General features: G+C 43.0%; 1 protein-coding gene across 3 annotated transcripts in view; it reads right to left on the minus strand.

Annotated features, from left to right (window-relative positions):
• The window catches only part of klhl24a (kelch-like family member 24a), a 33,372-nt gene extending 13,039 nt beyond the window's left edge, over window positions 1–20,333 (minus strand). Inside the window, exons 1-6 of one of the 3 annotated variants that reach the window (XM_072255695.1) lie at window positions 20,066–20,333; window positions 18,053–18,117; window positions 14,621–15,585; window positions 13,673–13,857; window positions 12,064–12,182; window positions 1,306–1,494 (exon numbers count right to left, since the gene is read on the minus strand). In XM_072255695.1, coding sequence (XP_072111796.1) covers window positions 1,306–1,494; window positions 12,064–12,182; window positions 13,673–13,857; window positions 14,621–15,540 — 1,413 coding nt within the window. In that variant the 5' untranslated portion in view covers window positions 15,541–15,585; window positions 18,053–18,117; window positions 20,066–20,333. Of the gene's footprint in view, window positions 1–1,305; window positions 1,495–12,063; window positions 12,183–13,672; window positions 13,858–14,620; window positions 15,586–18,052; window positions 18,118–18,556; window positions 18,781–20,065 lie in introns of all 3 variants that reach the window. The other 2 variants (XM_072255696.1, XM_072255694.1) reach the window with 2 other exon arrangements.
• Window positions 20,334–25,532: the final 5,199 nt, after the last annotated feature.

The raw sequence follows: 25,532 nt of genomic DNA on the forward strand, positions 1-25,532 counted from the left end.
TATGGTCGAAGAAGAGTCATGACATTCTATTGCAGCTTTATAAAACTCTAGTTGGGCTGTGTGTGGAGAATTGTAAACCGTTCTGCCAGCCCCAATTTAGGAAAGATGTCAAGGCTTTGGAGAGGGTGCAAAGGAGGTTTATCAGGATGCTGCCTGTATTAGTGGCTTTGTGCTGTAAAGAGATTTTAGACAAACTTGGGTTGTTTTCTCGGGAGTGGCGAAGGCTTAGGGGAGATCTGATAGAAGTTTATAAGATTATGAGAGGCATAGACAGACAACCAGTATATTTTTCCCACAGAGAGTGGTGGGTGCCTGGGGTGATGCGGAGGGAGATACAACAGGGGCTTTCAAGAGACTCGATAGGCACATGAAGGTGCAGGAAAAGGAAGGAAATGGACATTGTGTTGACAGAAAGGATTAGTTGGACATTTGATGACTGTGCGGCAAAGGGCCAGTTCCTGCACTGTCCTGTTTTATGTTCTATACCCGTGCGGTGGCGTGGTGGCGTAGCCGTATGTGCACTGCTGTACTGCGCCAGTCTGCGGTTGAATTCTGCTGTTGCCTGTAAAGGGTTTGTTCATTCTCCCAGTGACCGGGTGCTCCAGTTTCTTCGCATATTCGAAAAATACAGTTTGGGTTAGTGAGTTGTGGGCATGTTATGCTGGTGGCGGAAACATGGTGATACGTGCAGGCTGCCCAGCGTAATCCTCGCTGATTTGATGTGACACAAACAGCACATTTCATTGTATGTTTCGATGTACATGCGATAAATAACGCTTAGTCTCCTGTTTTAATGTATGTGGTGCCTCAGGGCCTGTCCTCAATGTAACTCAGAAGGATGAAGGGGGATCTCGTTGAAACCGAAAGAACACTGAAAGACCGGGATAGAGTGGATGTGGAGAAGCGATTTCCATTAGTTGGAGAGTGTACAATTTAAGGGCACAGCCTTGGAATAAAGTCACGTACCTATAGAACAGAGAAGAGGAATTTCTTCATCCAGAGTGTGATAAAACTCTAGAGTTTGTTGCCACAGAGGGCTATGGAGGCCAGGTTAATGGCTATATATTTAAGGTAGAGATTGATGGGGGACTAAGGGTTACAGGAAGAAGGCGGGAGAATGGAATTGAGAAAAAGATATCAGCCATGACTGAAAGGCAGAGAGGATTTGTTGGGCCAAATTGTCTAATTCTGCTACTATATATTGTTTATGGAATATAATTTTAAAAAATCATAAACCCAGTGAACATATGCTCTGACATGCATGAGCATGACTCTGTCATTAGTCATTCCTTGTTTGAAACAAACCTTATCAGAGCACGTGTTGTCGTCAGGTCCTCCTCCAATCACAAAGAGCTTACTGACACAGCTGACAACAGCTGGCGAGCTGACGGCTTCCTTAAGTGGCACAACCTCAATCCAGCGGTTGGAGAAAGAGTCGTAGCATTCCACACTGTTCAGTCGATTGTGGCCATCATAGCCACCCACAGCGTAGACCTACAGCAGGATAGAGTAAAGGAAAACTGCTCGTCAATGGAGAATTTTACAGTGGTGACTCTCACCCATCGCTGAATGGCACTTCCAAATGAGGTTTGAAGTAAGAGTCCCAGTACTCAGTCTGGGCATGAAAGTTCAGTGGGTATTCCATTCTCAATAACAGATTATGAACAGCTACTTTTAGCAAGAAAAATGTTGCAAGTCCTCAGAATATGGTTGGTTTTAGACAGGACATGGTAATGGGCAATGTGTGTTAGTGCTGGGAAGTTTCCTGGCATTACTGGGGAGAAAGTAGCATATTAATACTGCTGGAGAGGGAGTGAGTGACATTCTAGTCTGGCTTCTAATGCTATTGGGGAGCAGGTATTTGTTGTTATAATGCTGGGGAAGGAATACCTATACTGGTAACATTGGGAGGGGCAGTGTTCTAGTTCTGCTGCGGAGGGAGAGGTTGGAGCGCTGTAGTACTGCTGCAGGAACCAAGTGTTCCAGTAATGCCGGGTGTGTGTTCCGGCACTGTAGTCAAACAGGCTGGTGTTGTAGGACATACAAGAAAAGTTCAGAGTCCAAAAGAAATTTATCATCAAAAAAAAATATATAAGTAGGTGTGTGTGTGTGTGCGTGTGTGTGTGTGTGTCAACATATACTACCCTGATATTTATTTTCCTGTGGGCATATTGAAAAAATACAAAAACACAACTGAACCATTGAAAAGCTACCACAAATATGAAAAAATAACCAATGTGCAAATGACAACAAATTGTGCACATATGAAAAGAAAGAAAACAAAATAAAAATAATGGATAAATAAATAATAAATATTGAGAACATGAGCTGTAGAGTCTTTGGAAGTGAGCCCACAGGTTGTGGAATCAGTTCAGTGTCGGGGCGAGTGAAGTTATTCACTTTGGTTCAGGAGCCTGGTAGTTGAGGACTATTAACTGTTCCTGAATCTGGTGGTGTAGGACCTAAAGCTCCTGTACATCCTTTCTGATGCAGTAGTGAGAAGGGAGCACGGTCTGGATTGCTGGGGGTGGGGGTGGGACTTGATGATGGATGCTGACTTCTCGCGATAGCGCTCCAAGTAGATGTGCTCATTGGTGAGGAGGGCTTTATCCATGATGGACTGGGCTATATCCACTACTTTTTGTAGGGTTTCCCATTCAAGAGCATTGGTGTATCCATACCAGGCAAACAGTCAAGATATTTTCCACTGTTCATCTATAGAAGTTTGTCAAAGTTTTAGATGACATCTTCCCGAACATTTAAAAAAATCGTGGCACTGCCATTTCCTTCTCCTGCAGTCAATAATCAGCTCTTTGGTTTTGCTGACATTGAATGAGAAGTTGTTGTGGCACCACTCAGTCAGATTTTCAATCTCCCTCCTATTTGCTGCTTCGTCACCATCTCTGATTTTGCCTACAAGTGGTGTCATCAGCAAACTTAAATATGGCATTGGAGCTGTACTTAGCCTCACAGTCATAAGTACAGAGTAAGTTGAGAAGGTGTAAAGCACACAGCCTTGTGGTGCACCTGTGCTGATGGGAGATTGTGGAGATGTTGTTACCAATCCGAACTGACTGGGGTCTGCAAGTGTGGAAATCAAGGATCCAGTTGCACAAGGAAGTATTGAGGCCTAGATCTTGGAGCTTATTGATTAGTTTTGAGGGGCTGATAGAAGGAAATGTGTGTTATAACTGCTGGGATAGACTGGTGTTCTAGTACTGATGGGAAGGATACTTTTGTTCTGGTAGGGAGGGCCTATGTGTTCCAGTACTGCTGGAGAGAGCATGACTGTTCTTGTTCAGATGGGGAGGCTACGTGTGTCTAGTCCTGCTGGGGAGGGTGCGTTTGTTCCCATCCTTTTGGCAATGTTTGTTCTCGTGCAGCTGTGAAGTGTATTTATCTTCTAGAACAATTGAGGAGAGAATTTGTGTTCTGGAATAGCTAGGAAGGGAATGCTGTTGTATACTCGGACACATTTTAGTACAGATGGGGTGGGGGGGAATTTTCTGAGGTATTTGTTATTCAGGAAAGGGTCTTGCAGTGTCATGGAGAGGATTTTGTTCTAAAAACACAAATGATTTATTGCTTGTATCTTGGCAGTCTGCATCAGTGGGCTGTCTAGGCATAGATATCAAATAAGCACACCACACTGTCACAATTTAAATTACTGATCAAAGTCTTTGCCTGCTGGAAATATGAGCCGGTTAAATATTAAATCCTCTCCAAGCTAACCACAAGAGATACCAGGAGCAGAATTAGGCCATTCAGCCCATTACATCTGCTCCTCAATTCCATCTTGGCTGACTTATTAACCCACTCAACCCTCATTCTCCTGCCTTCTCCCAGTAACCTTTGATGTCCTGATTAATGAAGAATTTATCAACCCCTGCCTTAAATATACCCAACAACTTGGCTGGTACAGCCATTTGCAGCAATGAATTCCACAGATTGACCACCCCCGGCTAAGGAAATTCCAGTTCATTTCTGTTCTTGGGGAATCCTGCACGAGGACTCCCAAGTCCCTCTGCACCTCCTAAACAGGGAATTTTCTCCCTATTTAGAAAATAGTCCATACCTTTATGCTTTCTCCAAAGTGTATGACCGTGTACTTCCCTACATTATATTCCATCTGCTAATTCTCTGCCAATTCTCCCTTTCTATCTAAGTCCTTTTGCAGACACCTTGTTTCCTCAACAAGGCCTGCCCCTCCACCTATCTTTGTATGGTCCGCAAACTTGGCCAAAAAGTGATCAATTCCTTCATCCAAAGTGAAAGGAACCGTCCCAAACACTGACCCCTGTGGAAAACCACTAATCACAGGCAGCCAACCAAAACAAAAACCTTTTGTTCCCACTCTTTGCTTCCTACCCATCAGCCAATGCTCTAGCCATGCTAGTACCTTTCCTGTAACACCATGGGCTCTTACCTTGTTAAGCAGCCTCGCGTTCAGTAACTTGTCAAAGGCCTTCTGAAAATTGAAATAAACAACATCCACTGACTCCCCTTTGTCTATCCTGCCTGTTATTTTCTCAAAGTGTTCCAACAGATTTGCCAGGCAAGATTTCCTCTTTAGAAAACCGTGCTGACTTTTGCCTATTTTTATCATGTGCCTCCTAGTACCCCAAAACCTCATCCTTAATAATAGACTCCAACATCTTTCCAAGCGGTGAAGTCATACTAACTGGCCTCTAATTCCCTTTCTTCTTCTTCCCCCCTCCCCCCCCCAACTTCTTAAAGAGTGGAGTGATATTGGTGAGTTTCCAGTCCTTCGAAACCATTCCAGTATCTAGTGATTCCTGAAAGATCATTCCTAACACCTCCACAATCTCTTTGGCCACCTCTTTCAGAACCCTGGAGTGTACACCATCTGGTCCAGGTGACTTATCTACCTTTAGGCTTTTCAGCTTCCCAAACACCTTCCCTTTAGTAAGAGCAACTGCAGTCACTTCTGTCCCCTGGCACTCTCGCATTTCTGCCATCCTGCCCTCTCCAACCCCGACACAAAGCAACAATGTGTGCCATATCATCATGTTACTGGAATTTACAAGGTTTCAAATCTCCTAGAACTTGTGCTAGGAAAACAAACATTCATCTCACTATTTCAATTTCAGGAACATCTACATTGCTAGGGTACCTAAAACTAGGGTACTGTATATTACGTCTTTCCAGTTACCAAATACCACTTAATACTACTGAGTTAGTACAAAGCTAAGTACTCTTATTTCTGTTTCCCAACCACCTTCCTGTTTTAACCAGCATACCGTACTATGCAAAAGTCAGGAACATAATCCAGAGAGATTTCTGCAAAGGAGTTCTGTGACTGAGAAGGCAGCTCTCCCACCATGACAACTATTTTCTTTTGTATTAATTAGTTTATTTGGCTGTACTTCTCTCGATTTTCATTTTTCATACAGTCGTACAGAGTTACAGTTCGGAAGCAGGCTCTTCAGCCAATCAAGTCCGGGCTGATTATCAAGCACCATGACCCACATTCCTATCAATTCCTTGTCGCACAGATTCTACTGTTCACAGCGGCAATGAAGAGTGGATAATTAACCGACCAACCCTCACAGCTTTGGGATCTAAGAGGAAACTGGAGCACTCAGGGGAAAGGCTGAGAAGGTTTAGCATGTCACTGAACACTAACAAACGCCTGCAGACGCACTGTTGCAAGTGTCCTCACTGGTTACAGCATGGTCTGGTAGAGCAATTCAAACGTGTAGGAATGTAAAAAGCTGCAGAGAATAGTGGAGTCAGCCCAATGTCACAGGCGCATCCTTCCCCACCATAAGCTTATACATCAAGAAGGCACAACTATCAATAATGATCCCCACCATGTGGACCTTGCATCTTCTTGTAGCAGGTGGTAACAGAAGTCCGAAGTCCCATACCACCAGGTTCAAGAACAGTTACCTCCTTTCAACCAATCGGTTCTTGAAATAACTGGCACAACCTTAACCACCTCAGTTTAGCAACACCACTTTGTATGACAATGGACCTTGTTTTTTGTATTCCAATTTTGTTTTTTCTTATAGAATTTTGTGTAATTTATAAGCCATTTATGATTTTCTTGTCAAACCTGAGTCTCTAATGCTTTATCCCTGTGATGCTGCTGCAATTACCTGTTTCATTGCACCTGTGCATAGTCCATACACGCGTTTAACAATAACTGTTCAACTGGGATCTGATAAGGAGGTAAACCTCCTTCTACACTGTGCCTTCAAACACCCCAGTTCAGTGACAGCGGAAAGTTAACCTCATGCTGCCCCATCAAACGCTCAGTTGTCTGCTCAGGTAAAACATGGGTTAGATGCAGAGAAATGTTCCTTACCTATGACCAAATTTTCAAAAATTATATTCTTGAGATTTCAGCAGGATAACTAAGACACTTGAACAAGAGATGCACTTGACCCCTTGAACTTGATCCACCTTTCAGTAAGATCATGGTTGATTCAATTTTAGCTTCAGAACCATTTCCCCACACTCTCCACATACCTCTACTAGTTCAGATGTCTGTCAATTACCATCCTGGATATAATTACTGACATCAGCTCCACAGACATCTGGGATAGAAGGTTTACCATTCTCTGAGAAGAAATTTCCCAACTCTTCTCCTAATGAAGTGGGCACTGCCTTATTCTGAACCATGGAGTAGCTCTAGATATAACTCCACTAGGAGAAGCAACCAATCTTATAACATCATGCCTACAATGATAATAGGCCCAACTGGTTCAACTGTCCTTCATACATCCCAGTAATCAAACTAATTAAACCTCTCTACATTGTGTCTAATGCGAAGTCATCCTTTCTTAAGTACAGAGGTGAAAACAGGGTAAAACTTCTTTCTGCACGACCTCATTCTCTTTAAAAATAACGATGTTAGAAATCAGAAATACTCAGAAAGGGGGCAGCATTAATAGAAACAGAGAAAGTTTATACCTCAGGTTGAAGAACTTTCTACTGTTCTGAAACGTTAATTCTGTTTCTTTTCACAGACGCTGCCAAATAAAACAGGGAACTTGAGAGGGCATACGTTTAAGGTGAGAGGTGAGAGATTCAAAAGGGCTAGCTCATCATGCAGAGGCTGGTGAACACAAGCACAAAGCCCGCCAGTGGAAGTGGTTGAGGCAAGTACAATAATAATATTTAGAAAACATTTGGGTAAGTACACGGATAGGACAGGTTTAGAGGGATATGGACCAAGTTCCAGCAAATGAGACTCGAATAGTGAGCACCATGGTCAACATGGATGAGTTGGGGAAAAGGATGCTGATTTATTCCCGTGTGTAGGTCAGGACGAAAGAAGCACGAGAGAGTTAAAAGCGAGGCAGAGATGGAGTGAGCAGAATATTATAAACACAAGACATTCTGCAGATGCTGGAAATCTAGAGTAACACAAGCAAAATGCTGGAGAAACTCAGCAAGTCTGTCAGCATCTATGGAAAGGAATAAACATTAGATAATTTGGGTTGAGACCTTTAATCAGTACAAGAAAGGAAGGGGCAAGAATCCAGAATAAGAAGGTGAGGGGAGGGGAAGGAATACAAGCTGGGAGGTGATAGGTGAAGTCAGGAGGGTGAAGGAGGTGGGGATGAAGTGAGAAGCTGGGAGATGATAGGTGGAAAAGGTAAAAGGCTGAAGCATAAGGAATCTGATAAGAGAGTAGAGTGGACCATGGGAGAAAGGAAAGGAAGAGAGGCACCGGGGGGAGGCGATAAAAGAAGCCAGAGTGAGGAATAGAAGAGGGGGAAAATTACCAGAAGGTAGAGAATTCAATGTTCAGGCCATCAGGTTGGAGGCTACCAAGATAGAAATATAAGATGTTGCTCCTCCAACCTGAGAATGGCCTCCTAGTGGAATTAGAGGTCACAGACCGATATGTTGGAATGGAAATGGGAATTGGCCACTGGGAAATCCTGTTTGGTGCTGATCGAGCGAAGATGCCCAACAAAGTGGTCATCCAATCTACAATCATCAATGCAGAGGAGGCCATGTCAGGAGCGCCTGATACACCTGTAAGGACTACTTGAGGCCCTGAATGGAGATGAGCCAGGAGTGAATGAGCAGGTGTAGTACCTCTTCCACTTGCATAGATAAATGCCAGCACAGGAAGATTAGTGGGGAGGGACGAATAGACAAGGAATTCATGAAGAGAGCGATCCCGGTGGAAAGCAGAGAGTAGGGTGGGGTGGAGGAGGTAAAGGTGTATTTGGATCCCATTGAAGATGGTGAAAGATGCGGAGAATAACTTGATGAATGCCAAGGCTCATGGGGTGGTAGATAAGGACAAGAGGAACTCTATCCCTGTTGAAGTGTCAGGAATATGTGGTAAGGTCGCATGTCCAGGAAGTGGAGGAGATACAGGTGAGGGCAGCATCAATGGTGGAGGAAGGGAAACACCGCGCTTTGAAGAAGAACATCCCTGATGTTCTGGAAAATGTTAATGGTGTTAATAAACTCTCTGGATACAATAACGAGTGTACATTGAGGGAAAATCCTGCTTGTTTACTAATTGGCAGAAAACCTTTGTTTCACAACACAGATGATGATAAAGTTGACATGCTAATGTCATAGGTAGTTACATTCCTGAAACAGAAAATGTGGAAATTCTTAGAAGATCCAGCATAATCTGTGGAGGAAAAGGTTAACTTCTATGTCAGTAACTAATCACCAGCTCTAATGAAAGATATTTGATGGATACTTTTTTGAAATCTATCATCATGTTAAAGCCACGGCAACCAGTTTGAACAAGTTGGTGCTTCATGTTTACAGATCCAATATCACTGAGATGACCTGGAATATTCCAGATGATTAGCACCTTGTGAGTGGCTGATGTACTAGCCTATCAGAGAGCCCCTGGCATTTCTGTTGCTAGGTGTTCGGTTACCCAGCCTTATTTGCTTTACCTGCCTCAGCCTGTTCATCCACCCAAAGAGCACAACAGTGTTTCCCGACACAGAGAAGCAGGCTTTCCTGGGAGGAGAATAACACAACAGTGGCAAAGGTAGGGGTGCTCAGTTTGGGACCATTGCTGTAGTTGTATAGCTCCAACACAACAATTTCCCAATATTAACCCTTGAGTAACTATGATAATGGTGAGTCTTCTCCTCTTACAAAATGGCTGTTTTGCTTGATCTTTACTGGAGGTTTAGCCAATTTTTACAGGTGTTGTCTAATTTTGGTCCTCCTTACCATTGGATCAAAGCCTCATTCTTTGAAGCCTGTATGCTGGCTGGCTGGTGTATAATGGTTACCCCATGTTTAAAGAAACTTCCACTCCAGCCTTTGGAATTCTGGACCTGAAATGCCAGGATCCCTATTGTAACACTGATGTACCTTAATTTCAGTCTTCACACACTGCTAGGGAACTCAAACACTCTGACATTGACATGTCTAATTATAAAGAACCTGGAGGGTATATTCCGCTTTCTGGAGAAGACCCACCCACTTGACCTGTTAATCAAATCCTTCTCCACCTGTTGAAGAGTTTGCATTTCACAGGTTGGCCTGAGTAGCTACCTCAGAACTTCATAGATGCAGAGTGAAAGAAAGTCATCCTCGGTCCTGAAGGAGAAAGTAGTGTTGCACATAGGCCAGTGGTGAAGTAGTTTAAGTAGATTGATCTGTGTGACAGCATTTGAAACTATAGAGCAATAAAGGGACACGTTGTCATCTTCTAGCAAGGCCAAAGTTAAAAACTAACATTTCTTCTTCCCTTCAACTGAAGTTAAGAACATCACTCTCCGTTCTCCTCCTCTATCTTCCTCCAAAATCCAATGCAGCAATTCACCAAGACTTTCACTGCAGCTCCTCTCAAATCCACAAACCTTACTGTCTAGAAGGTCAAAGGAAAAAAGATCTATGGGAAACCCAGTCCCTATAAGTTTAGCTCTGAGCCACACACCATCCTTACTTTTTGCAACATATACTTTCCCTTCTTGTCACTTGATTGAAGTCTTGGAACTTCCTACGAAAATAGCATAATGAGTACCTGCATTGTATGAACCACAATGGATCAAGATTTCACATCACTGCAGTCTTCCTAAGGGATACACATTGTGTCCAACTTGCCAGTGATACACTTGTGAAAATAGTTTTCTTAAACTAAATGACTCTGAAGAAACAACAGCAGGACAATAGCTGGAGTTAGATATAGTGAGCTTGTTTTCAGACATCAGAAACTCCTTTTGTAATGGTGTTCTTCCTAAAATGTCTTTCACCACTTGACAAATGTTTGTCAAAATCCCATTCCTCTTCCATAACCAAAGGCTTAATCCACATGTATACCTTTCGTACTTTTGATCGTTTTCAAATAGCTGTGTGGATTCGAGCAGATGTCTATTCACACATGTACTTGTTAATCATAAACACAAGAGACTTTGCAGATACTGGAAATCTTATGCAGCACACACAAAATGTTGCAGGAACTCAGCAATTCAGGCAGCATGTATGGAGGGGAATTAACAGTGTTTGTTTTGGGCTGAGATGTGTTAATGCTGTTTCATTGCATGGGTGATGCACATTGTCCTCACTCACCAAGCTCAGGTTTCTACCACAGCATCTCCCAGATCCACAAACATCTGTCAAAGACCTCTACCATCTGAGTCATGCCACTACTATTTAGGCAAGAGGTTACAGAAGCTTGAAGTCCCACATCACGGGCTTCAAGAGCACCTACTTTCCTTCAACCATTCAGCTTTTGAACAAACCTACCCAACCCTAATCACACTACGATGGATTTTGTACTTTTGTTCTAATTGCACATAATTTATCTTTAAGTTATGCTGTTGTGTGAATGTTGCACATCTGATGCTATGTGCCAGTAAAGTTGCTACAAGTAAGTTTTACATTGCACTTATATGCTTGCACGTATGGCAAAAAAACTCCACTTTGACTTTGAACCTTACTGCCTAGAATGACAAAGGCAGCAGCTCTATTTTTAAAACCGCAAACACGAGGAATTCTGCAGATGCTGGAAATTCAAGCGACACACATCAAAGTTGCTGGTCTCTTACTAGCTCTTCTTTCAGTTAGTCCTGACGAAGGGTCTCGGCCCGAAACGTCGACTGTACCTCTTCCTAGAGATGCTGCCTGGCCTGCTGCGTTCACCAGCAACTTTGATGTGTGTAGCTCTATTTTTATATTACTGGATCGATTCATCAAAAGTAATGAAAGCCACAGCAATTGCCATCATTTTTATAAGAAGGAACATGTTTCAAAGCATCCTGAAGAATTCAAACAAAGGAGTACTTTTTTTGAACTGTTATCCTACAGGAAAACATTTCAGCCAATTTCCACTTGAATTGAGCATGAAAAGAAGTAGCCAAAGAGTGTTCTTTGGTAATGTTGTTTGGGGGATAACCGTTCAGTACATTAGAAGAACTCCTATGCCACTCTTTGAAATAGAGGTGGTGACAGGGTTCTAACATCCACCTGGATGAGTGGGTGACCCTCACTTTAAAGTTTTGTCTGGGAGGTAACACAGTACAAGCTGAAATATTGACATGGATTTTTTTTCCTCAAGTCACTAGAGGGCAATGGAATCCACAATGTGCTGAAAATGAAATACAGCTGACATTTATGTATTGAAAAATTTCCTAAGAAGCAGAGTATTGAGAATAGAATGGACTGTGACACAAAGAAGGACATAACTACAAAAAGTGACCTAAAAACTTGACCAAAAAGTTGAGAAGGAATCACAGGTAGACAGGTGAGGACACCACCATGAAATGGGGAAGGAGGTTGAATAAAAGAGAGGAACAAAGAACTGGGAGAGAGAGGAGATCACTGGAAGATCAAGAGAGACAGAGAACAAACTGAAGATCAAACATGTTCTGTGATGAGCTGTAGCACACTTGTATGTACACATTTCCACTTAGCCATCAAAGAAACTAAATGAGAGCTGTTGCAAATCAGGTTTAATTAATTATTAGTCACTTCAACCTTATTTTCTTTGAACCATTTTGAACTTCATTTAATTAAAAAAGGCAAGTAACAGGAGTTTCTTTATTCCCTACTTAAATTTGAATGAAAAGCTATGGTTTGTTTAATACTTGCTTTTACCTTGCCAAGAAGGACAGCCATTTTGTGGCGCCACCTGCCTTTGTTTAAACAGGCCACTCGCATCCAGATGTTGAGCTGAGAGTTATACATCCACACATCACGGCTGTTGATCCTGCCACCTGTTAGAGACAAAGAGAAACTGGAGACCCGGCTGGAAATGGGTGCTGTGCAGTGTTTTTATAAGCTTTAGCTGAAATAGGCCTACATCAGACTTCTGCTGTGTCCACTGCAGAAACAGGGATACTATTTCAAAGAGAGAGGAAAAACATGAACAAAGAGCTGCAATCTTATGTTTAGGGATGAATTAGAACCACTGACTCACAAAAGAGTACTGGGAATTTTGAACCCTATGCCAGCAACCGGATTAGGATAAATGGCATCAAAGGATATGAAGTGAAAATGGTTTTAGTGTTCCTTAATGGGAAGGAGATTTAAACACCAATTGTGAACCCTGGACATAATGGTACAGATTATTTCATAAAGGAAAACCTAAACACCACTCTTCAACTTTCTATAATGCCTTATTTATATTTGCAAATGCACAATTTGTTGTCTTCTGCACTCTGGTTGATCTTTCATTGATCCTGTTATAGTTACTATTCTACAGATTTGCTGAGTATGCCCGCAGGAAAATGAAACTCAGGGTGGTATATGGTGACACATATGCAATTTGATAACAAAATTCACTTTGAACTTTGAAAAGCTTCAGTGGAGACTGCTCAGAAAGGGGATTAGGACAAATTTTAAGGGCTTGAAGAAAGTTTAATATATAAATCAGTCAATCGGCATCTTGAACGTGCAGCCTGTTGCTTAGATCATGGGTATACCCATCCGCCAATGTATCCGCAACAACTCTGCACTTCCATCCACCCATTAGTGGAACCTGTGCTGGCTGAGGTCTCCTATGTGACAGTTAAATTTCCAAACCCTTTAGCCATGATTATTTATAAGTTGACACGGCAGAAATTATTCAGGTCCACAACATTTTCCATCTACCAAGTACGGATTCACTCCTCTGCTTGCATAGTCGGGTACAGCAATCAGAGGCACTACTCTCCTATTGTGAGACTCTTGAGATCCCACAGTTCCAACTGTGGAGAGGGAGGAACAGGAGAAAGAAATTGGAAGAGCAAGGATGGAGAAGTCTGTGGAAGTGAGGGGCAGAAGCACTAAGTGGGGAGAGAGAAAGAGAAGGAGAAAATGGCAGAGGTGTGAAGAGGAATAGCAGCAGTAAAGTACAAAGAAAGTGAAGGAAAGACAGAGACAGCACAGGACAAAGAGACCATGTATGAAATCAAAGCACATTTTGAGGAAGGCATTGATAGAGGGGTAAAAAAGGTTAGAAATGATAGGAAGTAGTTGACACTGCCATCAGTTCTTGCACAAAAACTGCTTCATATCTAAGAGGATAAATCATGAAAAAAATGATCATGGATTCTACTAAAATCTGTGGAGGCAGTCAATTATTCCACATTGTACTACCTTTAATTGTGTAGTTCTTTTCATTTACTCGAGTTCTGCATTCTTGACACTAAGTACCAGACAGTCCCAGAGTGTGAGAGGACAATGTGTAACACTCTGTAATTATTGTAGTCTTGGGTTCCTTTACCTGTTACCAGGATGTCATTCCTCAAGGCGCATACTGCATACTCGGACTTGGTAAACTCTGGAAGTTTGGCCAGCGACCTCCACTCTCCAGTCCCTGGGTCATAGCACTCTGTGTAAGGCAGATTGAAGCCTCCCACCCGCTCACAGCCTCCCACCACCACGATAACTTCAGAGTAACCTGTAGACCTAGAGGGAAGGAAAAGACAAAGAGGCTGACACGTTGCAGTCAAACAACACAGACTAGAACAACAGGCCCTTTGGCTCATGATACTTGTGCTGAGCCCAGTGCTAAATTAAAGTATCTCTCTTTCGCCTGCCCATGACCCCTCCATTCCCTGCATATTCACGTGTCTGTCTAAACACCACTGTTGTATCTCTCGGTAGCCTGTTCCAGCCATCTACCACTTTCAGTGTAAATAAAACCCTGCTTTGCATACCTCCTTTAAAGCTCCCCTCTTGCTTTAAGTGGACATCCTTTAGCATTTGAGTCAACAAAAGAATACTACTAATTACCAACGGTTCTTATGGTGCATGTACCTGTACCATCTCTGCAAAGTGCTCAATGCACTCCAGTGTCAATAGTAATCTAGAGACGTTTTTGGAAAAGACAGCACTTGTCACAATTGACAATCATGAAAGCTGGGATTCTGAGTCTGGTTGAAATCTGGTTCTCTTCAGGGTGAATCTCAGTGGCTTTACACCAACCTGTTGTGACAAATTATGGACTAAACTATCTCAAGACGTATAAAGTCTAACTGGGTCTACCTCAGGGCACCTGTCAGCTAGCTCCCTATAATAAAAACCCTTTAGCCAATGGAATTGCTTTCCATACAGGGAGGCCACCTAGGTTATTTCTCCATGGTCAAGTCTCAACCCAACTGACTATTTACAGAGTAGTGATAACCTTGGGATACTTTTAAAAGTGTTGGGGTTCATTTACCCCCCTCACCTGCGAGGTCTAGTCCGTGGTGACATCATCTCATTACCAAGTACATGGTATCTCCTGGCCTCGTGGAGGAGTTGGTAGCATTCAGGAGAATTCTGGATCAGCTGATCTCCTTCCACCGTCTGCACAAAGTAATTGGGGTGTAATAAGGGGAGCCTGACATGGGTCAGCACCTCCTTCATCATGGGCCTCCTCTGGTCCATGTCATGATAGACCCAACGCATCACTGACTCGTATACCGTCTCTTCCTTGCTGACCACCAGGTCATCACTTGAGACGTAGTCAATCAGCTCATCTTTCTCCAGCCCCAGGAACTCCTCGTGTTGAGCAACCTCCGAGAACATCTGCAGGCAAAAGCCTCTGCACTTGGAGTTCAGAGACTTCAGGGAGTGTGTGTCGGCAAACTTCTGGATGCCCAGGCAGTTGCAGGGATCAAGCTGCTCCTCCAAGAATTTGGCACATGCTTCTCTAATGGCATTGATCTGGAAGAGGTTAGAAGTTTCAAAGAGATACTGTACATTGTCTGGGGTGATTCTTACCCTCCCTGTGTAGACATATTGCAGGAATTGGTCCATGGCTTCGGCAAATATACCATTAATCTCCACCAGCATCTCCCTGCTCTCACGGTGATCGTTGCAGAACATGGCTCTGAAGTAGCTACTGCAGGAGGAGAGGATGGCGCGGTGGCAGGGGAACTCTCGGCCCTCCACACAGATAACCACATCAGTGAATAGTCTGCTGTTCCGAAATTCATTCAACATCTCCAGGATGCTCTCGGCATGGGATGAGCCTGAGGAGAAGTCATAAACCTCCTGACCAGCCAAGGGCTTCTGTTCAATCTCAAAGACTTTGCGTTTGGTGATGGGTGAGTCATGGTAGTGGTTGTCATCCCTGCTAATGCGTCGGCCCAAGATCAACACCATGTCTTTATCCGACCACTTTCTGTAGCAAGGAGCTCCTACGTGTTCCTGGATCAGAAGAGCAAATTCAGTTACAAATTTAATTAATGATCTACCTATTATTCTTCTTCACATGTCTATCATGTACTGAATACAGACGCAATGTTATCAGAAGCAAAAGACTAATAGTAATTGAGTTCTGACCTTGTAGAATGGTCTTGTGATATGCTACTCCGGAGGGAGATTCATTAGACAGAGCCAGATAAAGCCATTCGCTTATCAAATGTCTCTATTAAGCTTGGAGTCTACTTGTTACATTAATGTGTCTGTAATTCAGTCTAGTCAGCCATAGGTAGTAGTGTACTCATAGACAGGGGTAATTAAGCTTATAGGACTTGAGGACCTGAGTTATTGGGATGGGTTGAATCGGTTAGGATTTTACTCCCTAGAGCGTAGGAGAACGAGGGGAGAAATTAAGAGGGATATGGATAGGGTAAATGCAAGCAGGCTTTTTCCACTGAGGTTGGGTGAATCTAGAACTAGAGGTCATGCGTTAAAGTTGAAAGGTGAAATGTTTAAGGGGGACATGGGGGGGCAACTTCTTCACTCAGAGGGTGATGAGAGTGTGGAACAAGCTGCAGCAGAAGAGGTGGGTTTGAGTTTGATTTCCACATTTAACAGGAATTTGGACAGGTACGTGGATGTGAGGGATATGGAGGGTAGGTCGACGGGACTAGGCAGAATAATAGCTCAGCACGGACTAAGTAGGCTGAGGGCCTGTTTCTGTGCTGTAGTGCTCTATGACTCTGTAGAGAATTGTTGGCCAATGACCATACTTTTTGGACACTGCAGCCATTTTTTCCTTCTATGTAAGTCACCAAGACTTATTTCAACATTGTTGTTTACTTCACATTATATCAAAGATAAACAAGGATAGGAAATAAATAATTTAGCATACACTGCCTGAGAAGTGATGGAAGCAAGAACTATCACATTTAGAAAACATCTGGACAAGCACTAGAATTGCCGAGGCATAGTGGACTATAGACCAATGCTGATATGTAGGATTGGTACCTGTTCGTCAGCATTTATGTGGTGGGTGAAAGGGCCTGTTTCTGTGCTATAAGACTCGGTGATAATTTTTAAATGGGCACAGGAAGTGAGAGATGCACAACTGTTTGAAATTTGCAGGACAAATTGGGAAAACAAATCAGGCTCTCAGCTTTGTTATCTGAAAGCTCTATGTATAAACCAGTATTCAAGCTTCAGCCGGGGTACTGTGTTCAGTTCCAGACTCCACAATTTGCAAATAGTCCTGGTCTTGGCAAAAAGATTTACTAGAATAGTATGAGAGAAATGAGTAGGTTGGCATTTTTCTGAATGCCCAGGCAACTTCAGGGATCCAACCGTTCATCTGAGAGCTTGGCATACACCAAGTGATGACTGATTCCAATTGTGTACAGGCTATCCCCCAATAATGAATGGGTTTCTTTTTATAGATGTCCTTAAGTCAATTTTATCCATGGCAGAGAATGTAGCCAATGGTTACTCGATATAGTGAGCACATCTCCAAACGATTGCACTGAATGGTATCAAAACACATACCAATAAGAACAATAACTAAAGCATAAGGGGGGGGAAGGGAGACAGAGGGGCAAGGAGAGGGGGGATGGGGTGAGGGAGGGGGAGGGGGATGGGGAGGGAGAAGTGGATGGGGAGGGTGAGAATGGAAGGGGAAGGGAGAAGGACAGAAGTGGGGTAGGGAAAAAAGGGGGAAAGGGGAGCAGTTCTGTCGCTCATAGGAATGAACTTATGTATGTATGTCAGAATTGTATATTAAATAATATTATAACAGCTGAATATTATGTACAGATGTCCATAATACTGATGTATAGATGGTGTTTGTGCCCCAGGGATGGCCTGTACAGGAACAGAATTCCTAGAATTGTTGCTCTCTTTTGAACAGAAGAGTTAAAAGGGATATTCAAGATCATAAACAATTTTGATAAGAAAGAGAAACAGCTTTGAAGTGGAGGGAGGGTGGCACTTAAATTACCCTTATTTGCAAAATATAGCTAAGTGGCTGAGTAGAAATAAAGTCAGGACGCGGACGGGCTTTGTTCGGGAATAAGTTGCACATCCATGGGGAATGAGTGCAGGGGCAATGGAACTGATAGGATGGTTACACTCGGGCCATCGTGATCTAATGGGGTTTATAGCCTCCTTCTATACAACGTTAGTAAAGGCCAACAAGCAAGCACTTAAGATACCTAATGAAAAAAAGTTATGAACAGATGTGACTGGATTGTGTCAGAAATGGGGGAAAGTACAGTACTATGCAAAAATTGTAGGTGTGTATGTACAGTATATATATATAAAATGCTTCAGACTTTTGCACAATACCATATTTCAGTTGAAGTAGGAAGGTGAATGGGAAACAGAAATAAGAATACCTAGCTTTGTATTAGCTCAGTAGTATTAAGTGTTATTTGGTAACTGGAAGGACATAATATACAGCACTGTGCAAAAGTCTTACATTTTCACATGGTTTCTGATGGGCAGAGCCCTGATCTCGACATCATAGAGGCTGTCTGCGATAACCTAGGGAGAAAGAAACAAACGAGACAGCAGAAGTCTGCAGAACTGTGGCAAGTTCTCCAGGATGCTTGGAACAAACTACCAGCCAATTTTTCTAATAAAGCTGCATAACAGCAGACCTACGAGAATTGATGCAGTTTTATTTGGTCACACCAAATATTTATTTATTTTTCTTTTAACTGTTTACTGCTCTTTATAGTGTTTTTTGATATTTAGAAACTTTTCATTATTTTGAAAGCATTTCGTTTTACAGAATGTGCCTGAGACTTTTGTAAAATATTGAATGTATATAGATAGATAGGTCAATATTCTGGAATATATTTTATTATCTGTTAATTTGTGGTAATATTGCTTCATATGTGTGCATACATATACGCCGTTAACTTTTCGCGGGTTTATCATGACTAAAGTTCATTTGCTACCAAAGGGGAAAATAACGCACCTCACAAAACTGGAAACTATTGCACAACCTTAAAAACAACAAATTGGAAGCGAAACTCCTCGCCTTTGTAACTAACGTCCTTGATTACACGGATGCGACTTTCAATTCCGGGTGCAATTGATCGGTAACCATCGCTTTCGTTGCTTCAGTTAAACTGGCTGTAACGAAAGGAAGGTGCACGGATTTCCTTGTCGATTGGCATTCCTCCAAATTCACAAATGCATCTGGATCAAAACAGTCGTGGATCATGTGGCAAATGCACGCAACATACACGGAACTACAAGTGTTAACGCAGCAACACGGCGCACAAACGCAAATACAGAACGGCATAGAGACGCAGGCTGCACTGCGTGGGCATCAGCTGAAGTTTACATAAATGGATGTGCAGTCCTGTATGTTGAACTGGCCCCACTGTTCACCAGTCAGAGGAAGTGACTTAAGACATCCATCTACCTCGATTAACAGGACCGGGAGGGCAAAGGGAGAAAGGTTTTAAAAACTTTATCTACATTCATCGTTAATCATGCGTCAGTTTTACAGTTGCAGTGCGACTCAACATTCGCACCCTTATTAGAGTAAAATTTAACAAAAGTTTTATTTCCTCTAATGATATCCTTCAACTCCACCTGTCAACAAGAACATATTCCGAAAAAAAAATTCAAGATTTCGAGCTCCTCAACTCTCAGCCTCTCTGCCAGGCCAGAAAACCACGGGATTCCTGAAACGTGTCGTAAACTGCGATTTTGGCCAACGCCAGACTGGATCAGCTGTCTGTGACTCCGTGGAGCTCAAATCAGCAAAGAGGATAAAATACATTAAATCCGCCCGGAAAGCAGCGTGAAATGGTAAACACGGAGCTGTTTAGTTCACCGTGCGCCCTCTCCTGATCATTCCTTAAAAGTCAAAGGCAAATCACACTCGCTATAATTACTAGGTTAAACACTTTAATTTCACTTCTTTAGAGGAATCCGATTACAATAGAGTTGTGCTTTGGAGGATTTTTACTCGCCACATAGACTTACCGCCCGAGGATTGCACCTATTTTACTGTATTCCGACTGTTCCTGGAGTCAATGTAAACAAAGCCCTCTCCTGATCACATGGAAGAACAATAACAGTCCGCGTCAGCACCATCTTTTATTTCCCCAATAGCTTGCTCTGACACTGATCGAGCTCTAAACGGAATTGCATAAGCAATGCTTTCTGCGAGGCTCTGTTTCAAGACTGAATATAAATAATTCCCCCCCACACACACATACACATATCATCGCACCGATATCAATCCAAACACGGTTACAATTATTAATTAGCCATCAGCAAACAAGTTAATCTTATGTCTGTTTGCTACCAGAATTTATTTTCGTGTTTTGGAAAGAAACACGAAATTTTTGTTTAAGCACAAAACTTCCACTGACTCAAACTAATCAATGTACAAAATCTCCCGTTTATGTTCAGTCACTTATAGCCGTTCCACGTTTAAAATCTGCAAGTTAAAAAAAAAAGTTCTTACTGCTTAAGAACGACGACCTCGTTCAGAAACGACTCTTCCCAACGAAGATTAATTTTCTGGTTAACTTCTTCTTGTCTGTTGATTTCTTGAGCTGGAGGATTTGATTCCAATTCAAGATGGTACCACAGCACAATTTTCTTTTTTTTTTGACACCGTTGTGGTGTATGTGTTGTTATTACAAAATAGGAGCCACTTTTACTGAGTGTCCTTCTCCCATTGCCTGTTACTCTGAATCTAAACAAAGAGCAACAACATCAGCACCTACCCATTGCATCAGCGCCGGGTTTAGCCGCATGCCGGGAAATGTAGTCTTTAAATATAGACTCCGGCTCCGACCCGACTCCGCCCACACGACTTGAGCGAACCACTGACAGCAATTCCCAAATAAATCCCAAACCCAGATGCAGCCAAGTATAAGCAAACACAGAGGCAAGGCTATAAGAAATCTAGCGTTAAAGACTAAGAAGTGGGGTGAGCTCTTCAGCTTTCTTGGTTTACAGTAGCAAAAAGGCAAAAAACAAAGTCTTCGGGACTCCAGCGGTTTCAGCGATTATCTATGAAAAGATCTTTAAAGCGCCTAATACCCTTTCTGTACCAATCATAAAATGTTGAATCCCGCATAGAAGGTAGAAAAAGATGATTGTGTAAAATAGGGCTAGAGAAAGAAAAACCATGACGACCGTTAAATTTTCTGAACTGAGCCCATATTCTCAGAGTATGTCTAATAAGAGGATTAACAATTAGTCTAGGCAAATGACAAGGAAGTGCGGATCCGAGAAGTGTGGAAATGAAAAGATCCTTAGTAGAGTTCAACTCCATTGCATCAGGGAAGGAGGGAGTTACCTGGACGCTGTTTCAGGAAGCAGTGGCACCCATTGGATTAACTACTTCAAGCTCTGTGTATAGCCAGGGACAAGAGGGTATGACTGCGAGTGAGGCAGGTAGGAGGAACAAAGAGGTGGTGCTAGAGGAGCCTCAGTCCTTGCGCTTGCCCAACAAGTCTGAAATTGATGCTCCCCATGAGGATGAGCGTGGGGGCTGTAGAAAGGGACAGTGACACTGCACTCCAGGGAGCCATTCAAGAGAGGTGAAGAGAAGAGGAATGTAGTTGTAATAGGGGATGGTGTTGTCAGGGGAATAGATACATTTATCTGTCGCTAGGATCGAGTGGTCCGATAGCTGTGTTGTCTAACTGATGGCCAACTTCAGGACATCTTGACTGATTTGAAAAGGGATTTGGAGTGGGAGGGGAAAGATCAAGTTGTTGTGGTCCATGTGGGTACCAATGCTGTAGGAAGAAGAAGGAGAGAAGCTCTGCTGTGGAAATTTGAGTAGACAGGGACTTAACTAACATGCAGAACAAAAAAGGTGATAATCTCTGAGCCACATGCAAATTGGCAAAGGGTTAAGATAAAGGGACAGAATAAGCTCAGAAAGCTATCTGCATGTCTGAAAGATTGGTGTGTGTGTGGGGGGGGGGAGGGGGTTGAATTCATAGGACATTGGCACCAGAATTGGGGAAGAATGGAGCTGTTTCAATGAGACAGGCTCCACCTGAGCCATGCTCGGACCAGGGTCCTGGTGAATCGCATAACTAAGGGAATGGATAAGGCTTTAAACTAAATATTAGGGGGTACATTCAACAACTTGGAAAAGTAAAGATGAGTTAAAAGGGAAAGAGTGCAGGAGAGGTTATGTAAATCTCCAGAATAAAGAAAAAAAGACAAAAAGTTTAGAAATGAATAAGAATTTAACTTCCAATAATATGGATACAAAATTGAAAAGGGTGAGGAAAACAGGACTGAGGGTGTTTTATTGAATGCATGCAGTATATGAACTAAGGTAGAAGATCTTGCAGCACAGTTAGAAATTTGCAGATGTTGTTGGCATCACTGAATTTGTAGAGTGTCTATGAGAGGGCTTTTTAGAGCAGCTTCTGGTTCAGCCCACTAGCGAAAAGGCAATTCTGGACTGGGTGTTGTGTAATGGACCAGATTTGGTTAGGGAGCTTAAAGTAAAGCAACCCTAAGGGGGCAGTGATCATAATATGAGAGAATTCACCCTGCAGAGGGAGAGGGATAGCTAAAATCAGATGTATCAGTATGTAGTAAAGGAACCTACAGAAGCGTGAGAGAGTAGCTGGCTAAAGTTGATTGGAAGGGAACATTTAGCAGGGGTGAGGGCAGAGCAGCAAAGACTGGATTTTCTGGGAGTCATTTGAGAGGCACATCATCAGTTCAACTCAAAGAAGAAGCATCATAGAAGGATAAGGCAATCGTGGCTGACAAGGCAAGACAAATACAGCGTAAAAATAAATGAGAGGGCATACAATATAGCAAAACAAATATAGTGGGAAGCTAGAAGATTGGGAAGCCTTTAAAAGCCAACAGAAGGCAACTAAAAAGCCATAAGGATGGAAAAGATGAAATATGAAGGCAAGCTAGACAATAATATAAAAGAGATGCCTGATATCTTTTCAGATATATAAAGAGTAAAAGAGAGATGGGAGTGGATATCAGACAGCTGGAGAGGTAGCTATGGGGGACAATGAAGTGCTGACTAACTCAATAAGTATTTTGCATCAGCCTTCACTGTGGAAAACACATTTCAGTATGCCAGAAATTCAAGGATGTCATCACTATTACTAAGGAGAAGTTGTTTAGGAAACTGAAAGGTCTGAAGGTAGATAAGTCACTTAGACCAGATGGACTACACACAAGGGTTCTGAAAAAGGAAGTTGAAGAGATTGTGGAAGCACTAGGATTAATCATTCAAGAACCACTACATTTTAAAATGGTTCTGGAAGACTGAAAATTTGCAAACAGTACTCAATTCTTTAAGAAGAGAAGGAGGTAAAATGCAAAAAATTACAGGCGTTAGCCTGGGTCGCTGGGAAAATGTTGGAGTGTATTATGAATGTTGAGGTTTTGGGATTTTTGAAGGCACATGATAAAATAGGCCAAAGTCAGCATAGTTTCCTTAAGGGAAAATCTTGCCTGACAAATCTGTTCGAATTCTTTGACTAAGTAACAAGCAGGATAGACAAAGGAGAATCTGTGGATGATGCTTACTAGATTTTCAGAAGGCCATTAAAAAGCTGCCACACATGAGGTTGCTTAACATGATAAGAGCCCATGGTATTACTGCAGTGGTCCCCAACCTCTGGGCCGCGGACCAATACCGGGCCATGAAGAATGCAGGGGTGCAGCGGTAGCCGGAACACACCCAACACATCTTTAAGGAAAAAAGCCAAAATAAACAAGCTAATTAATTAGGTGCCACCCGGCATGTAAATGTTGGCCCAGATCAGAGGCAACTGCTGATTGCGTCGCCTCTGATCTGGGCCAACATTTACGTGCCGGGCAGCACCTAATTAATTAGTTTGTTTATTTTGGCTTTTTTCTTAAAGATGTGCTGGGTGTGTTCCTGCTACCGCTGCACCACTTCATTCTTCGCGGCAATGTATCGGTCTGCGGCATGGAGGTTGGGGACCACCGTATTACTGGAAATATACTGGCATGGATAGAAAATTGGCTGACTGACAGGAAGCAAAGAGTGGGAATAAGGGGGTCCTTTTCTGGTTGGCTGCCAGTGATTAGTGGTATTCTGCATGTGTTGATGTTGAGGCTGGTTCTATTCATGCCATACTTCAATAATCGAGGAGATAGAAATGATGGCTTTGTTTGCGGATGATACAAAGGTAGGTGGAGTGGCCGACACTGTTGAAGAAGCAGGGAATCTGCAGAAGGACTTGGACAGATTAGGAGAATGGGCAAAGAATGGCAGATGGAGTGCGGTGTGGGGAAATGTATGGTCATGCACTTTGCTAGAAGGAATGAGAGCATGGACTATCTTAATCTGAAGCAAATTCAGAAATCATAGGTGCAAAGGGACTTGGGAATCCTACTGCAGCAATCCCTAACTGTTAACTTGCAGGTTAAATAAGTGGTAAGAAAGACAAATGCAATGTTAGCATTCATTTCAAGAGGACTCAGTTATAAAAGCAAGGATGTAATGCTGAGGCTTTATAAGACACCGACCAGACCACAGTTGGAGTACTGTCAGCACTTCTGGGCCTCTTGTCTAAGAAAGGGTGTGCTTGTGTTGGGGAGGGTCTAGTGAGGGTTCACTAGAGTGATGCTGGAAATAAAAGGGTTAACATATGAAGAGCTTTGATGGCTTGGGTGAGGTGCGGGGAGGGGAATCTCACTGAAATTTATTGAATACTTAAAAGGCTAGATAGAGTGAACATTGAGAGGACATTTCCAATTGTGTGGGAGACGATAAATCAGGGCACAGACTCAGAGTACAAAGAAGTTACTTTAGAAGAGAGATGGGGAGGAATTTCTATAGCCAGAAAGTGGTGAATTTGTTTCCAAGTCATTGGGTATATTTAAAGCAGAGGTTGCTAGGTTCTTGATTAATAAGGGCATCAAATTTCATCACGAGAAATCAAGAGAATAAGATTGAGATTGATAATAAATCAGCCATGATTGAATAATGGAGAAACCTTGATGGGCCAAATGACATAATTATCTGTCTTATTATCTTATGGTTTAAGACCCAAGGTGAAAGATGGGACAACTTCTTCACACAAAGTCTAGTGTGTATTTGGAGTGAACTGCCAGAAGCAGTGGTTGTGGTGGGCACTTCTGTAAAATTTGAGAGCCAGCTAGATTAGTATATGGATAGGAGGGGTTTCAAGGGCCAAGGGCCAAATGTGCTCACCAGGCTGTCATGGTCCGGTCCATGAAGTCCGTATTCTGGTTCACGGTCCGGTCCATCCACCCTTGCTCCAGGTTTTCCTGTCTACCCTGTTTCTGTTCTTGTTGAGCTCTAATTGAGGCAGCTGATGCTCGTTGGGGCTGGGTGCATAAATACCTTCAGAGACCAGGGCGTGGCTGCTGGATTGTTCTTGTCCTTACTCCTTGTATCCCTTCCCCTGCCTTCTGTTTCCTCGCCTGAAGCCCTGCCTTGTCTTGCCGGTAACTCTCACCTCGCCTGAAGTTCTGTCTTGCCTTGCTTTGCCAGAAGCCTTGACTTGTCTTGCCGGTAACTCTCGCCTCATCTGAAGTTCTCGTCTCGTCTTGCATTGTCTGAAGCCTTGCCTTGTCTTGCTGGTAACTCTCACCTCGTCTCGCCTGCAGTCTTGCCCTGGAGCCACCCTGTACCTAGCTCCCTTCCTGTCCCTTGCCTCCGCCCAGGTAAGCTAGGCTGTCTTGCCGTTACCTGCGGTTGATTCTGTCCCTTCCTGTCCCTTGCCTCCATCGGGTAAAGCCAGGCCACCTTGCCGTTACCTGCGTTTGGTTCTGTCCTTTCCTGTTCCTTTCCTCCATCAGGTAAGCCAGGCCATCTTGCCGTTACCTGCAGTTGGTACTGTCCCTTCCTGTCCCATGCCTCCGTCGGGTGGTGATCCGCGCCCTGCCCAGGAGGAGCTTGCCTAGCCTCAAGCCTGAAGACTCTAGCC

Source organism: Mobula birostris, chromosome 4 (genome assembly GCF_030028105.1).
Source record: "Mobula birostris isolate sMobBir1 chromosome 4, sMobBir1.hap1, whole genome shotgun sequence".
Taxonomy (NCBI): Eukaryota; Metazoa; Chordata; class Chondrichthyes; order Myliobatiformes; family Myliobatidae; genus Mobula; species Mobula birostris.